At 41.9% G+C, this 18,192-nt stretch overlaps 1 protein-coding gene across 1 annotated transcript; it reads left to right on the forward strand.

The window, feature by feature from the left end:
• The first annotated feature begins 493 nt into the window (after window positions 1–493).
• On the forward strand, window positions 494–15,256 carry LOC136874901 (uncharacterized). Its single transcript, XM_067148604.2, has 2 exons — window positions 494–968; window positions 12,559–15,256. The coding sequence occupies exons 1-2, from the start codon at window positions 515–517 to the stop codon at window positions 12,984–12,986; spliced, it is 882 nt and encodes a 293-aa protein (XP_067004705.2). The 5' UTR covers window positions 494–514; the 3' UTR covers window positions 12,987–15,256.
• The last annotated feature ends 2,936 nt before the right edge of the window (window positions 15,257–18,192 follow it).

Below are 18,192 nucleotides of genomic sequence, written 5' to 3' on the forward strand. Positions count from 1 at the left end.
TCTTCGCTTTTGTAAATTCGACGTCAACCTCTGAGGGTGTAATCGGAGGAACAGAGGCAGGCGATCAGCCGACGTACGAAGAAGTTCTGGCAGGAAAAGGAAAATAAAAATACTGTACTAAAGTTCAGATTCTAAGCGCTCTATAATTGGTCAAATTCTCTAATAAGAAGTAAAAATGTGCATATGGGCCAATCTGCTAGAAAATCCCTCAAACAGTTGCGAAGATATTGAATATTTTCTTGTATGAGCCCCTTTAATTATTATCTCTTTGTGAAGGATAGTTTTCCATCGAACTTCACGTTCTCAGGTAGACCTTCAGAAAAGGTAATTGTGAGTAGTTTATTAATCTAGAACGATTTCCATCTCCTCGTTTAATTCATATCTTCTTCCTTTCCCATCACGCTCTATAAAGTCTTCCACTTCCACTCTCTCGGCTGGAAATAAAAGCCCGAGGCTCAGCAGCGGAAGGCATCATTCACAGCAGTACATCGCTCTCAAGCGCATTGCAGTCACCATGACAGCGTCAGGACTGTTTATACTACTGGCTTTGGTGTCGACCTTGCCAGTCAACACATTAGGTGATTCGATCAACAACGAAGTGTCAACTTCAGAGGACAATCTTACGGCGGGTCTTAAACTGATCTACAACACATACCAGCAGTGCGAAGAGCAAGTGGATGTCTTCGGCTGTTTGAAGGTTCGAGCCCTCAAAGTCTTACACCGGGCAGTGCAGGCGGACTCTTTGTCATTAGTAGACGGTATTTCTCTAGTGAAAACAGAAGAAGGGAGCAGAGCAATAGCTCAGCCCTTACAAGAAGTGGATGAATCCCGTCTTCCTCAGGATCCCCACAAGAAGCAAGAGATCTTGGATGATATGATCGCAGATCACGTGGCAAGGTTCATCAAAACTCATACTCTTCAGTTCAAGATGCCCAAGTTCATCACAGAAATTGTTGAAGAGCAGGAAGGTGAGTAATTATATAAATGTATTTTAATATGTACTAAAGCGTTAGTATTGCATATTACACAGTGACATGTAAATCGTTAGTTTAGTCAGCTGAGTAGCCTGAATTAATTACTCTCCTGCTGCCGTTTAGTTTGCGGGATGAAATTCCAGTGAAGCTGGTTGGCATCTAAGAGCACGTAACTGTGAGGGACCTAAATAATAAGGTTAATTGGCGTGTTAAAATTATTTATTATTATTATTATTATTATTATTATTATTATTATTATTATTATTATTATTATTATTATTATTATTATTATTATTATCTATGAACTGTTATTTTTCTACCAAAGGACTGAACTGTATTCTCGAGGAAAGAATAGCATAACTTACAAACGAGGACTTTTCTGGAGAGATGACATACAGGTTCACGAGTCTATTTCCAGGAATTACGATTTTAAAATATGAGCATTGTTCCACTGTTTAATTGTTGAAAATTTTACGTTTGGTAACTTTAATTCAAGATTGAGAGGGTCATATCTCCTAGTAGGAACTACAGGTAGAGCGAGACCTGCAAACAACTAGGATTTAGTTCCAAGTTAGCCCTGCAAGTGTCGGTATTATTGCAGCACATTGTGCGGTAATATATCTTCAAGTTATACAGTAAATAGTTTCGGTAATGAATACATGTTACAAGTGTTTCATTGAAGTTTTAATTCATTCTTAATGTTATTTTGATTTAAATGTCTATTAAGATATCTAACAAGGTCATCACGTGGATAAAGGTTACATATATGAAATTCTGTTTTGAAAATATGCGAAGTAAAACAGTCGCAGGTCTTACCCATGTTATCTACATAAATACAATTATATTAAACATGATTGATAAGGTGCCAGGTCTATGGTATGACACCATTGCTAGCCGGTTCGAGTCCTATTGGTCGAAAATATTTTCGCCCTCAGAATGTTGGCCGACAGAGTAGGAGAGATCAATAAAAACCATGGCAATACAGCCCTTGAAGGGCCTTGGCCTACCGAGCGACCGCTGCTCAGCCCGAAGGCCTGCAGATTACGAGGTGTCGTGTGGTCAGCACGACGAATCCTCTTGGCCGTTATTGGCTTTCTATACCAGGGCCGCTATCTCACCGTCAGTTAGCTCGTCAATTTAGTGAAAATTAACTGAAAATGTTTCCCCGCGGTTGCTAAGGCCACACGATTAAATAATTATTCCTTTCTTTCTTAATCTGTTTACCCTCCAGGGTTGGTTTTCCCTCGGACCTCTACCGCCTCAAGGGCAGTGTCCTGCAGCGTGAGACTTTGGGTTGGGGTATACAACTGGAGAGGATGACCAGTACCTCGCCCAGGCGGCCTCACCTGCTATGCTGAACAGGGGCCTTGGTGGAGGATGGGAAGATTGGAAGGGATAGATAAGAAAGACGAAGGAAGAGGCCGTGGCCCTAAGTTAGTTACCATCGCGGCATTTGCCTGGAGGGGAAATGGGAAACCACGGAAAATCACTTCCAGGTTGGCTGAAGTGGGAATCGAACCCACCTCTACTCAGTTGACCTCCCAAGGCTGAGTGGAAGCCGTTACAGCCCTCGTACCACTTTTCAAATTTCATGGAAGAGTTGGGAATCGAACCCGGGCCTCCGAGGGTGGCAGCTAATCACACTGACCACTACACCACAGAGGCTGATCCGATTAAATAATAATAGTAAAAATAAGAAGAAACTTCAAATCTTTAATGCCAAACAATTAAGACACGTGTCATACGTGCATGTTTTTAAAAGTTCGAAGTAGCAGAATCATTGCAATGTTTAAAGTAATTAATGTATAATGTCAATTAAGTAATGTAAAGTCATTTTTGTGCAGGTCATGGATCTAAGTGGTTATTTTATTTTACGCCACACAGATTCGGTCAGGTCTTATGGCGCCGATGGGATAGAAAATGGAATGGAAAGAAAGTAAACGTGGCCTTAATTAAGGCACAGCCCAGCATTTGCCTGGTATGAAAGTGGGAGACTACGGAAAACCTCCTTCCGGGCTACCGACAGTAGGGTTCAAACCGAGAATCTTCCAAATGCAAGTTCACAGCGACGTAAATTAAACCACTCAGCAAACTCGTTCTGTGAATCTGATTCTGAGTCCAAGTTCGTTATTTCGTTTCCGTAACAAGGAAGGAGCAGTTAGTGAGTCGCAATATATATATATTATATTACTTATTCTATATCTCGGAAATTATACGACGTCAATTGGATCAATGGATTCAGGGAAGATGTAGGATTTTTTAATTCCATCACCTGCATCTACTCCTACTCCTCCTGTAGGAGAATTAACTGTCGAATTCTTACTCTTTTTCATCCATCACCTCACCTCAAACTACCATACATCTCCTTGCCAGAAAGGGCGCCATCCTCTGAGTGGTCCATTTCACCCCTGTGGAGTGAAAATGAAAGCTTTTAATTATTATTAGTGAGCTCTGTCAAATGCAGTACGGAGTGGCTTATTAAGAATAATTCCTACTGGGACGAAACAAATGTTGAATGATAGGTTCCCTGTGATGAATGGATTCTGTATGCCTACAATAGAAATTTCATCTGTTGCTATTTCTCGATCGACGCAGTATTTTTCATCCACTTCTTGGTACAAGCCAGAGCAAAATGTAGCTTCCAATGAAGTCACAACTCAAATTACATGTCCTTCAGGTTACATTTTCTGAAAGATATTCTAGGTGTTAGGATATGTATCATTTCTCTGAAATACAAACACCGGTTTCTCCTACACTCCTACAGTGAAATCATTCCTTTCCTCTGAGATTAATAGTAATATCTTGTAAGACTTTCCGGTGTTGTACAATTTACTTATAAGCTATAGCGGCTCCTTTTGAGTATTACGAAGAACATGGTAATCCATGTCATGTACTTCGTTTGACTGAATATCTGGTATTCAAATCCTTTGTAAAATGTGACGCTAAGAAGGTAGGTGGCTGTCTCGGAATTGAAACCTCAATTATCTGAATGGAGCCGCTACCACTCTTGTAGGCTAATTGCACGGAAGGAAATACAAGCCCACCTCTGTGCTGTAGTTTTTAGTGTGATTAGCTGCCACCCCCGGAGGCCTGGATTCGATTCCCAGCTCTGACACAAAATTTGATAAGTGGTACGAGGGCTGAAACGGGGTCCACTCAGCCTCGGGAGGTCAACTGAGTAGAGGTGGGTTTGATTCCCACCTCAACCATCCTTGAAGTGGTTTACCGTGGTTTTCCACTTCTCCTCCAGGCAAATGCCGGGATGGTACCTAACTTAAGGCCACGGCCTCTTCTTTCCCTCTTCCTTGTTTATCCCTTCCAATCTTCCCATCCTCCCGCAAGGACCCTGTTCAGCATAGCAGGTGAAGCCGCCTGGGCGAGGTACTGGTCATCCTTTCCAGTTGTATCCCCCTGACCCAGAGTCTGAAGCTCCAAGACACTGCCCTTGAGGCGGTAGAGGTGGGACCCCTCGCTGAGTCCGAGGGAAAAACCGACCGTGGAGGGTAAACAGATAAAGAATAAGAAGAAGAAGAAGAGAAGAAGAAGAAGGAAATGCACAAATAGTTAAAGTTTGAGAAAACTTCCCCCTCCATCTAGAAATGATAGAACAACAGTCTTTAGAATTGAATGGGTATACAAAGCATTCACACTAGGTAACATCATGGTATTTAGCGTGAGGGTAACCGCAACGCAGTAGGCCCACACGAGTTTTGTATTGATGCTGATACAAACTATATTATCAAACCAAACCAAACCCCATGGCGAAACCCCGAAGGTCCATGGTCTACCAAGCGATCGCTGCTCAGCCCGAAAGCCTGTAGATTATGAGGTGTCGTGTGGTCGGCACGACGAATCCTCTCGCCCGTTATCCTTAGCTTCCTAGACCGGGTACACTATAGTACATGGACTCCAAAAATCATTCATGGTGTCGCTTATTCCAATAATAATAATAATAATAATAATAATAATAATAATAATAATAATAATAATAATAATAATAATAATAATAATAATATAATTATATTATTATTATTATTACTTGTTTAACGTTGCACAAACACATCGAAGGTTTTGGCGACGGAAGTACTGGGAAGGTAGCATCGTGGCCTTAATTAAGGAACAGGCCCAGCAATTTGCCTGGTGTGAAAATGGGAAACCACAGAAAATCATTTTCATGGCTGCTGACGGTGGGATTCGAACCCACTATCACCCGAATGCAAGCTCACAGCTGCGCGATCCTAACTGCACGGCTAACTCGCTCGGTGTTATTATTATTATTATTATTATTATTATTATTATTATTATTATTATTATTATTATTATTATTATTATTATTATTATTATTACTGAAACTTTCTACAACTTATTCCACTTGTTTCCGGGGTTACTAGAGCCAGTCTGGTTCATTTTGGATTTTGGCCGGGTGTTTAAGGATAGATACCCTTCAGACAATGATATCATTAGTAGTCTACCTACCGAGCTCGATAGCTGCAGTCGCTTAAGTGCGGCCGGTATCCAGTATTCGGGAGATCGTGGGTTCGGACCCCACTGTCAGCAGCCCTGCAGATGGTTTTCCGTGGTTTCCCATTTTCACACCAGGGGCTGTACCTTAATCAAGGCCACGCCGCTTCCTTCCCACTCTTAGCCCCTTCCTGCATCATCGTCGTCATAAGACCTATCTGTGTCGGCGCGACGTAAAGGAAAATAAATACGTAAAATATTTTCTCAATAATTGAGAATACATTTCAACAATTAACTCATTAACCCTATGTAGGATATTATTTTATTTTACGACAAACATTATTCATTGTTAGGAAACGACCCTGAAATCACTGGAAAAGTAGGAGCAGTAACCACTAGACCACAGATTGCTGTCACGAATACCCCTGAGGGACGGAATCTTGTTTCAGTTCCTTGCAGCACCTCCTCTCATTATGTAGCTCTTGATACTGTTACTAGCGACCTTTAGACCGGAGTTGAAAGTCAATTGTACTCGTTCTATTTGCACGTACAGGGTGAACCTAAACTCCACCCACAAACTTTCGGATATTGTTCAAGTATACCTTCTGAGTATATCGGTATAGGAGCCCCGTGGTCTCCGGTGGATCATTACAGAGTAATAATGTAATTATGATTTTTTTCGGTTTGTTACCTCAATCAACTTTGTTTCTGTGAAAATACCTTCACAACAGTGAAGAAGCCTGTAATACGCAATAACCAAAATGTACCACACAAAACACAGAGTAACGCAAGAACCCTCAGATCAAACACGTACATTTTTATCACGGTGTGTCCAGTCAGTTCTGTCAATGTTCTGTACAGTGAATGGTGTTTCAAAGGTAACAACTCCGTGTCGTTGGCTTCCTGCACGTTAAAGAACTCCAGCGGGACACAATTTCGACAGCCTGGAGTCTATGAAGAATCGGAATTTAAGACGGATGTAAAACAAATAACTTTTTTTTTCTTCCTTAATCAGTTTACCCTCCAGGGTTGGTTTTTCCCTCGGACTCAGCGATATATCCCACCTCTACCACCTCAAGGGCAGTGTCCTGGAGCGTGAGCGTGAGACTTTGGGTCGGGAGATACAACTACGAAAGAGGACCAGTACATCGCCCCGGTGGCCTCACCTGCTATGCTGAACAGGGACCTTGTAGGGGTATGAAGAGAGTGGAAGGGATATACAAGGAAGAAGGAAGGAAGCGGCCGTGGCCTTAAATTAGGTACCATCCCGGCATTTGCCTAGATAAGAAGTGGTAAACCATGGAAAACCACTTCGAGAATGACTGAGTGGAAATCGAAGCCCCGTCTATTCAGTTGACGTCCTGAGGCTGAGTGGATACCGTTCCAGCCCTCATTCCACTTTTCAAATTTTGTGGCAGAATCGGGAATCGAGCCCAGATCTCCGGGGATGGCAGCTAATCACACTAACCACTACAGCACGGAGGTGGACTTTATTATTATTATTATTATTATTATTATTATTATTATTATTATTATTATTATTATTATTATTATTATTATTATTGCAGTACAAACCAAACAAAATGCAATCATGAGCCACTGGAGACCACGGGTCCCTTATACAAATATACTCAGAAGGTGTCTCTGAACAAGGTGCGAAAATTTGTCAGTGGATTTCGGGGTCACCCTGTATAATGTATCACTCCCTTACAAATTTTGACACCGGGTGAGTTAGCCGTGCGGCTAGGGGTGCGCAGCTGTGAGCTTGCATCCGGGAGATTAGTGGGTTCGAACGCCACTGTCAACAACCCTGAAGATGGTTTTCCGTGGTTTCCCATTTTCACATCAGGCAAATGCTGGTGCTGTACCTTAATTAAGGAAGTCTACTCGTCATCTCTTATAAAGAAAGTCAAGGTGGTAGAGTAGTTTGACATGTAAGACACAATGTACACATATTGCCCGAGTCAGTATAAAAAGAGGACATGCTTGACTTCCTTTAACGCTTCGGTGGAGGTCGTACTGTGGAACGCGTAGGCTAGAGTGCTCTTTAATGTAGACCACTCGACTGCTTAAACAAGCTGTTGCGACCAGGATGGGCGGGGATCATGGTGAAGGGTCGGAGAAATTGTCTCATACCAGGCCATGTGTAGAATTACGGTGAAGAGCAGGAGAAATTAGTCTCAAGATTACAGTGAAGGGCTGGAGCAATTGAGGCGTTGACATGGGAAAGGTAATAGAATAAGTAAAAAATAATCGAAATTTCGTTTGTTCATGGAGAAAGTAGTGAACGCTCATGCCAGTGACCAGTGACATGGAAAAGGTAGCAGGTCAACTGGTAAGTAGATTTGCTTCTACGATTGACAAAAGACGGAACCACGACGTTCGGCATGGAGAAGGTAGTAAGTCAGCCCGTGGCTCTGGTGGAACTAGGTATAATCTTTTGCCATTTGTTGACGGTCAACTGCGTGTAAACCTTGTTTATAGCTATTATAGTTCGTCATGGTTATATTTCAGTTGCCAGACCTATTTAATTCAAAATTGTAAGTCGTTATTGCCAGCATCTTGACATGACGTTCATACTAGTTGTTAGTTTTTGTAAGCAGGTATTATGTGCGTCCAACAATGGACCCAGAAGAAGTTGCGGAAATGATCAGAGGGATAAAACATTTTCAACCATTTAATGTAACCATGATGACACCTGGGGATTTTCGTGACTTCGCCATGGAAAGCAAGAGGTATTTAAATACTCAACACCTTAATATCAGCACCGTGACCTAGATAAGGATTTCCAGAGCTGAAATTCCATCAATCAAGATAAGGCAATGATTCAAAGAGTTAGAACCGTGGAAGGAGCACAATGTCCTCAAAAGGAGGCGGTCCTATCAGGCGATCCTTACAGGGGTTGTAGTAAGGGAGAGGGCATATAAGTCTCTGGCTAGACTCCAAATATTGTTCCAGTGTATGGGACCCTCACCAGGAGAGATGGTGTGGAATGACATTAATAGACGAATAAGTTTGAGTGGTGTCTTTAACAATGGTAAAGATCACAAGATGAAGATAAAATGGAATTCAAGAGGATAAACTGGGGCAAATATTCATTTGTATGAAGGGGAGTTAGGTAATGGAATAACTTACCTAGGGAGATGTTCAATACATTTCCAGTTTCCTTGCAATTATTTAAGAAAAGGCTAGGAAAACAATAGATAGGGAATCTGCCACCTGGGCGACTGCCCTAAATGCAGATCAGTAGTGACTGAACCATTTAGAGGGAGACCAACTATCAGCGAACCGAAAGAAAAAATACTTATTGGCCATCCTGGATTTCTTCGATGAAAAATATCATGCGTTTTACCGTGAAATTTGTCATTGATTCATACACGGCAACTGACAAACTGATTAGACGGGGATTTTTCACGTTGTGTTTTATCGCATAATTTGTGCGTGAAACATAGGGCCTAGTTAGCATAACTTTGTATATTAAACTGATAAATGGATAATTCTTTCATTTTACATGATATTTATTCAATATCATCTGCTTCGCAATGCTGGCAAGACTATTTTGTCTCCTGTAAAATTCACTTTTTGACTTACTACCCTTCCCATGTCAATGCCTCAATTATTGTCTTATTAGAGATTGTGCGGAAGTTCATGGTGTAACATGACTGGAGATATAATTATCATAGAAAGCTGTGGGCCTCCGTGCCGGCCTCTCACCGCTGGATTCCGTGGTTCAAATCCCGGGCACTCCATGTGAGATATGTGCTGGACAAAGCGTAGGTGGGACAGGTTTTACTCTGCGTACTCCCGTTTTCTCTCTCATCTTTCATTTCGGCAACACTCTTCAATATAATTTCGTTTCATCTGTGAGTCATTAATCATTGTTCCAGAGGAGTGCGACGGGCTACGGCAGCCGGCACAATTCCTATCCTCGCCGCTAGATGCGGCTTAATTAATCCCATTCCTGACCCGGTCAAATGACTGGAAACAGGCTGAGGATTTACATTTTTACAGAAGGCTGTGCGGAGGATGACGATGAAGGTCTGGAGAGAGGACTGTCTTGGAAAAACTATTTGTCTATTAGTATATTAAATATTATGATGTGCCCTATCGGTACTAGTCTTTATATCCATTCTACACATTATCGCATTTCTTTATGGCCTAGATGGTGGAACATGATACATATTGTAGGACAACATGTATCCTAACCTTCATTATTTCCGTTAATGCTGATTTTATTTCCTCTTCACCACTTATTTCTTTAAATATAGACAAAATTTGCTGTTCTTCCCCATGCAATCAACTCTCTGTTTAATAATTGAACAATTGTATGTAATTTTGCTAAACTTAACAAATGCGCGAAATTCTTTCTTATTTCTATTTGATATTAACGACCCAGATATTTAACTCTGCAGTAAGTGCGTCAGTCTCCCTACATACTCTCAATAGACGCGTCTCTTCCATTGTTTCTCTACAGAATAAACAACCATTTTCATCGCGATTTCTCTCTTTGACCCTTGTTCTTATACATCCCCATTACCCATAATACAATACCTCTTACTTCTTAATTTATAAGCCCTCCTTTTTCTTTCTTAATCTGTTTACTCTCCAGGGTTGGTTTTTCCCTCGGACTCAGCTAGGGATCCCACCTCTACCGCCTCAAGGGCAGTGTCTTGGAGCTTCAGGCTCTGAGTCGGGGGATAAAACTGGGCAGGATGACCAGTACCTCGCCCAGGCGGCCTCATCTGCTATGCTGAACAAAGTCCTTGCCGGGGGATGGGAAGATTGGAAGTGATAGGCAAGGAAGAGGGAAGGAAGCGGCAGTGGCCTTAAGTTAGGTACCATCCCGGCATTTGCCTGGAGGAGATGTGGGAAACCACGCAAAACCATTTCCAGCATGGCTGAGGTGGGAGTCGAACCCACCTCTATTCAGTTGACTTCCCGAGGCTGAGTAGACCCCGTTCCAGCCCTCGTACCACTTTTCAAATTTCTTGGCAGAGGCGGGAATCGAACCCGGGCCTGATGTTTGAGAGAGCACGAGGATGTCGCCAGCGGAAACAAAGCCAGGAATTCCTTTATTGTTCAGGCATGAGCTTGTCCTATCCTCCTTTCCTTCGTTGTTCAAAACGTCGTTAATAAAATGCATGAATAATATTGGTATCATGGTTATTTCTAAGATCATTGAAATATTCTTGGCTCAGTTTGAGCTATCTGAGATGAGTGGGTCAAGTTGGAGGTTTCAATCCCGTCTCAGTCTGATGATATTTGAAAACGCTCAAATGTGTCAGCCTCGTGTCGGCACGTAAGAAAACTCCTGGAGGATAAATTTCCGACACCTCAACGTCCCCGAAAAACCGTCAAAATAGATACTGGGACGTAAAACAGAATTATTATTATTATTATTATTAAATTGACTGAAGGATAAAGGATTGGTGCTGTTCATAACGTCAAGTGCATATTGAGGTGAAAACTCCAACCTGTGATAAATAGAGATTCGATCTTCAGCCGTTCGGTTAGAAAGCCAGTAGCTAAGCTATTGCTCTAATCACGCTTCTCTCAGTTCTCATATCATTAAGAATATAATTCTGTACAAAAAGTAGTCGGAATGATCCTAGTAGTTTCACCAAGATGTAAAAGATTGCATCGGAATCAGTTTAAATACAAATGTAGCCTTTAAGTTATTTCCACGTCTTTTCATTTCGAACTAATGGGTCATTATGTTTCAGCTGTAGCTCATACGTTTCCGTTAATGTTCCATTTTCTCCTCCATTGATCTTCCATCCATAAAGTACGTCGTGCTTAATTTCTATTGCTGCAACGGATCGTGGCACTGTGAAGGACCATTAAGCCTAGTTGTTGTCAACCAACCTGCTATGATACTGACCCGCAAAACATACTTCCGAGGGTGGATATTCTATAGCAGGCATCTCGGCATGCCCTATATTCAAGTGAAGCTAAAGGAATTAAGTCACGACATGTATTGACCGGACTCGAACCATGGTCAACAAGGTGAAAAGTCAGCTACCATGTCCTTAACACGTTCGTGACAGCGTGTAACACCGGTGGTATGCGCTTTCATACTGATTTGCACCTCTCTGCCTTCTCAGTAGATTGCTAGGGGCTTTACGTCGCACCGACACAGATAGGTCTAATGGCGACGATGGGATAGGAAATGCCTAGGAGTTGGAAGGAAGCGGCCGTGGCCTTAATTAAGGTACAGCCCCAGCATTTGCCTGGTGTGAAAATGGGAAACCACGGAAAACCATTTTCAGGGCTGCCGATAGTGGGATTCGAACCTACTATCTCCCGGATGCAAGCTCACAGCCGTGCGCCTCTACACGCACGGCTAACTCGCCCGGTTCAGTAGATTGAGTGGGCTATTCGGTTGTCGTCATTCTTCTCCAGCAGAGACCATAGTATACGTCGTCTCTACCGGCCGCGTTTGGCGGTGATAATATGGGGCGTACGACGTGAAATAACTGCCGAAACATCGATAATGGTGGGAGAACTTGGCGAATGTACAACTGTTCGCATTGTGCTGATGTTTACCAGTTGAATTAATTCTCCTAAAGAGAACTGGACTCACATTCTAGGTAGCCTTGCAGAGAAAAAGAAACAGATCAAGTATACCACTGGAGGAACATGCCGGGCTTTCCTATGGCCTGTCGTGTTACACAGGTGATGTTCAATTGTAAGGGTGGGAAAGCACTTGAGAACACACTCTCAGCGCTGTTAGAAGGCTGTATCCTTCTTGTATCTACCACAAAAAATACGAAGGACTGAAAAATTACACTCCCGGCAAGGAGGAGGAGGCACTGGCCTTCTGACCCCAACTTGGCAGGTTCGAACCTTCCTCATTCCTGAGGTATTTGAAGGTACTCAAAACCTCAGCCTTGTGTCGGTAGATTTACTGGCACGTAAAATAACTCCTGCGGGTCTAAATTCCAGCACCACGGCATTTCCAAAAACCGTAAAAGTAATTAGTGGGACATTATTATTATTATTATTATTATTATTATTATTATTATTATTATTATTATTATTATTAACTCTTCCTGCTCTTCCCACTTTGTTTCGTTCATGTATTTTGTTAAATACGCTACATTAAGTTGTGTTTCTGTTCCAGGACGACGAAGGAAGGGAGGCGGAGGAAAGGGCGTGGCTTTGCTCCTGGGTCTGATGATGAAGGGAGGTCTCATGGCAATGGCTTACAAAGGGGTTGCCATCCTAGCAGCTAAGGCTCTCATGGTCGCCAAGATCGCGCTCGTGTTGGCAGCAGTGGCGGGGCTGAGCAGCCTGGCCGGCGGTGGTGGCGGGAAGACCACCTACGAGATCGTCAAGCACCCCCACGTGAGCCATTCCTACAGCCACACTAGCAGTCACGTGGGGCCTGAGCACTATGGCGGCGGTGACGGTCATTACGAGGTGAGTGGAGGTGGAGGCGGTCATCACGGCTGGGGCCGTAGTCTGGACACCGAGCTGTACCCGCAGGTCGCCGCCTTCCACGGTCAGCTGCCACCCCATCTACAACTCAGCAACGACGCTCCTTTATGAACTACGTTATTTGACTAAGCAGGGCAGAGTAATATAAATATTTGTTGTTTCTACTTTGTGACAAACGACTCAACTACATACAGACCATGTGCGTAGGCATTTGGTAGAACTACTTTTAGGTGTGCATAGTTAGACAACACGCAATCACTAAATGAACGACCCTAGTATATAAATAATATTAGAAAGGAATATGAAGTGTTAGCATATCAAATCAGAAGGTGAATCGACATCCTTAGCTTATATAATTGTGGTATTTCTAATATCATCCAAGTTGTTCTTTCATAGATCTCAGCGGAAATGTAGCCGCCTTCAAATAATCTACTGCTGTCACATTCATTTCATTGAAGTAACTGTATTTCGTATGTTAGACAGCTTAAGTTTTGAAGTATCAAAATTCAACCTTGTGGTATACCTATGAACATAGTTATAATTCTGAGCTCAATCAGCTAAAGTTATGCGGCCTCTCTCATTGAAACGACAATCTCTAGTTTCAAAAATTAAGATCCCAGAAGGAAACTATAATTTAATTTCGTCGATTACAAGTGCAAATCTCTAGTTTACTTCACGACCTAGGTAGACTTAATGCGCTAACGACACCAATTACATTATCAATTCATTTGATATCCAATAGGCATAAGCACCAAATAGATCGCAATTCATACAACAACAAAAAAAAGAAAGACAATACGCACATAACTGGACGTAACTGACCAAATTCCTCCCGATTCAAAGAAGACATAATGAATATTTCTTGCTCTTCATCACGATAGAAATGAAAATCCACAGCCAGTCATTCGACCGGTCAGGAATGAAATGATTGAAGCCCCCATCTAGCGGCGAGGATAGGAATTGTGCCGGCTGCCGAAGTCTGTCGCACTCCTCTCGACAATGATTAATGACTCACAAATAAAATGAAATGATTTTTGAGAGTGTTGCTTTGTCCAGCACAAATCTCACATGGAGTGACCGGGATTTGAATCACGGAACCGAGTGGTGAGAGACCGGCGCGCTGCCGCCTGAGCCACCGAGACTCCTTCAACGCGATACTTTATTATTATTTATTCTATTGGTGGATGGAGACAATAATGTTGCAATCGATATCAACTATAGGCGCATCTTTGAAACAATGTAGGCCTACATAGAGTACGTCGCACTGACCATGCTTCTACCTCATAATCTGCAGGCCTTCGGGATGTGCATCGGTTGCTTGAGAGGCCAAGGTCCGTCAGGTTTGTAGTGGCATTGGGCCTGTTTGTTTTGTATACCGGTAATTCAGATATGGAATTATGTGATATAGTACTGAACTATCTAACAGTAGAGATAATATTACGTGGAGTGTACTTCAGCTACTGTGAGGATAAGAGGCGTTAACATTACATAATATCCTGGTGATACCTTTCTCTACGTCTCTTCACTTTCTCAGTAACTGAAATATACGGAATAAATATACAATATTTTAGAAAAGCGGAAAAACACCAGTAATGATCATAACCCCATTCTGAACCCTCAGGACTTGTACAATGCAAACATAAAAGTTTAAGTGTTTCCGGATGCGAATGAAATAGATAGCTGGTAATTGTGAGACAATAACCGTAAATGACTTTTATTTATAATAAAGAAAATTACTCTACTTTTCTTAGGACGAATTGGTGCCTTAAAACAACTCTCATCTTTATCACCTAGGTTTCCTCATAAAATCCTCATTATTTGAGTATACATGGTTGCTTCTGAAGTCTTATAGCGTTACATTATGCTTTTAATTTAAGCTCTGGCATTAATGATAACGAAATTCTTTGTATTTTAATCTTTTCTTAAGCTACAGTCAGAAATACTAGTTGAACGGATAGATGCTAAATTCAATTATATATTTGACATAATAAATTGACATCCCCATTTGTATACTGATAGATTAACTGGAAACATTTTATTTTATTAAAAATAAATTTCAGTTATTTCTAGAGATATGCACAAACTTACATTGACTTTGATGACATGACTGTGAAAGACGCTACGACACTCCAGAGAGACACTTATGCATCTGCTCTGCTCAAACTGACCTACAGAAACACTAGCCTGACAGACACACACACACGGACCTAATATGAGATGTATAAAATAGTGACGAGAATTATTTATTTTTCTTTTTTATTTATTTTGGTTATATTGTGTCAGCTTATTGATATTGTTAATTTATTTTTGTTATTTAATGTGTACATGGTTTGAATTATGTATTGAATGTATTTATTGTTGCAAATAAAATATAAAAATTACTTAACCTGTTTTCATTACATCCTTGTCCTGGTTCAGCTTTTACTAAGAACTAAAACTATTTCTCTTCTACGTAATCATAAAGTTTTCAAATTCTTAATATACCCTGTTGTTGTGTACCAGTAAGCCTACTCCTTAGCATGTGGTCAAGACGGTAGGAGGTGTCCCTCACGATACTTTATTAGGGATTCAGCTATTGGTGACATGAGGTGAAATGTCTGTAGGACAAAGAAAAAGACTGAAAAATTTACTCCAGAATCTCTAGTTTCCCCTTCCAGTTCTGTTCCAGTGACACTCGATATACATTCGTTTGTTCTCATTTGTATATGAGCGGTACACCTCGACACCCAGCACATTCCGCCATCGCAGACTGTGTAGCTGATTGATCGATCACATTTATAACGATTGTTGGACAGTAGATGGGAGAGCAATGATACTATCAGCCACAACATCGTGTTTTAAAGTATGAATTATGTACGGAAATTTTCCCTATTTCTTTTCTTGTAAAATAAACGTAGTTAACTGGGAAATATGAACATGCATGACAGAATTATGATGTAGCAATCATATACCGGCTGCACAAGTCCCGCCTGGTGTCAGTAGCGCAGCAGCAGTGGCTCGAAATGGCGGCCAGTATTCTTTCTCCCGCCGCCTGCGAGGTTCGGTCTGTGATAAAGTGTCTACGGAAATTGCAATGGACCATTCAGAACAAGAGGCATGTAATGTTCAATGCAGATGTGCTGATCCATGGCAATGCTCGCCCACATACGGCTCGGCGATCAGCAACTGTTCTGCAGGAGTTCGGCTGGGCGTTGTTTGATCATCCACCGTACAGTCCTGATCCTGCTCACAAGGATTTTCATCTTTTCTTGCACCTCAAAAATTCCCATCCTCCTGTCATCATTTTCACACGGACGAAGAGCTGAAGACGAATGCCACTCGATGGTTCCATCTGCAGGCGGCAGACTTCTACAACACCGGTATACAAAAGTTGAACGCACGACATGACAAGTGTCACAATTCTGGTGGTGATTATGTCGAAGAATAGCTCCGTCATTGCTGCATCGGGTGCCAATGAAGTTTTCATGTAACTGTGTTGTATTTTTCTTTTAAAAATAGGGAAACTTAATTTGAGGATAGCCCTCGTACAAGCCAAACAAGCCAGGCTCTGAAGCAGCAGTGCCTAATTAGCATTAGACTTAGCAACGCATGCTTATTATTCAGAGGTAGCACATCAACGACGTATTCTTCTTCCAGAGTAGTCTTCTCACAGATAGTTGACGACTCTCATGGGGAAATCATTGAATTGTGACATCCTTCTAATAGTGTTTCTGTCCATTATGATACTTATTTTCTACCCGCTGATAATCATGAAGCTAAGGAAATTCCAGGGCGTCGCTTAAGAAAGGAATTGCGGAACCAGACTTTTCAATCTCGGGCGGTCTCACCTTGATAGAGGGTTAAATTGTACCCTACCGAGCTCGATAGCTGCAGTCGCTTAAGTGCGGCCAGTATCCAGTATTCGGGAGATAGTAGGTTCGAACCCCACTGTCGGCAGCCCTGAAAGTGGTTTTCCGTGGTTTCCCATTTTCACATCAGGCAAATGCTGGGGCTGTACCTTAATTAAGGCCACGGCCACTTCCTTCCCACTCCCAGCCCTTTCCTGTCCCCTCGTCGCCATAAGACCTATCTGTGTCGGTGCGACGTAAAGCAACTAGCAAAAAAAAAAAAAAAAAATTACCCTGACATTCCTATGGCCAACTTTTGTGTTACCAACAGCGAAGGGCTATCAGCTTCCGAATTGAATAATGAGCTAAAAATAATCAAGAACGTCTCAGCAGTGCACGCAGTACTGAGGAAATGTCTTACTACGTCCCGCTGTCGGTTTCCAGACCACAGCGAGATTAAAACACGCATGCAAAGGAATGGTATCCCGATGTAAACCAAGCATGGCTTCCCCCCCCCCTTCCCCCACACTCACCTCCTCACTTAACGCATTGCTGCAAGTAGACAGCCTCCTTCAAGTCTTCGTTGTGATTTAAGTGAGCACAGTGATTGATGTATAGCAATATACAACACTGTGCCTCCAGCACTACCCGTTCACTCCCTCCTCTCGTGTTGATTGTTTATGACGGGATACCATTTCTGTGCATGCCCGGTGAACTGATCTCAACACAATACACCATAGAATGAGGATTGTACGTTTAAAAAGAAGCCCATTGTTTGTCAACTGATGGTTGCAGGAGATGGGCTGATATTGTTGCCATCAATCGTCCATCAGGGAGATCAATGGTTCTGGACCCAACCATAAGATTTGAGAGAGATCTAAACCAGGCTGACGGGGTTGATAAAGAAAAGAAGTCAATTTACGGCCCGTGTCTGCTATATATATCTGAGCTCTACAACATACAGCATGACAAATTGACAGCAGTGCGTTTACTGTCGGGAAGCAGGGGTGGCATCTCTAAATTGCCTAAAGGATGCTAGGATTACCCTAAATTCTTTAAAGGGTGCGCACATGGGGATTATCAAAGATTATCTCGGTATTATACATTCTCAATTTCAACTGAATTGATTATACTTCCAAACTTCCAATGTTAATGCTTGATAACAATAATGTTAGGTATTTCTAATATTAATTAATCTCTCGTTGAACGTTTGTAAATACGCTCTTCTGGAAATTTAGCGACGGTAAAAAATTACTATTTTTTGTTCAGGATTCCTGCAGTCACTCATTTTGTATGAACTGATGCCATTTCAGTGGGTAAATGAAATTAAAGTCAAATTCCTTACGTACTTACTTTCAGTACTTAACTGTTTAAAAGAAATTGAAGGTCTTATAAATTGCCAGTTTATTTTACGGTGTCATACGCATGTCGGATGGTGTTTATGCACTTCCAGTTGATCTTGATTCGTTTAACAACTTGATCTAAGGCGA

This window comes from Anabrus simplex, chromosome 5 (assembly GCF_040414725.1).
Source record: "Anabrus simplex isolate iqAnaSimp1 chromosome 5, ASM4041472v1, whole genome shotgun sequence".
In the NCBI taxonomy this organism is placed as follows: Eukaryota; Metazoa; Arthropoda; class Insecta; order Orthoptera; family Tettigoniidae; genus Anabrus; species Anabrus simplex.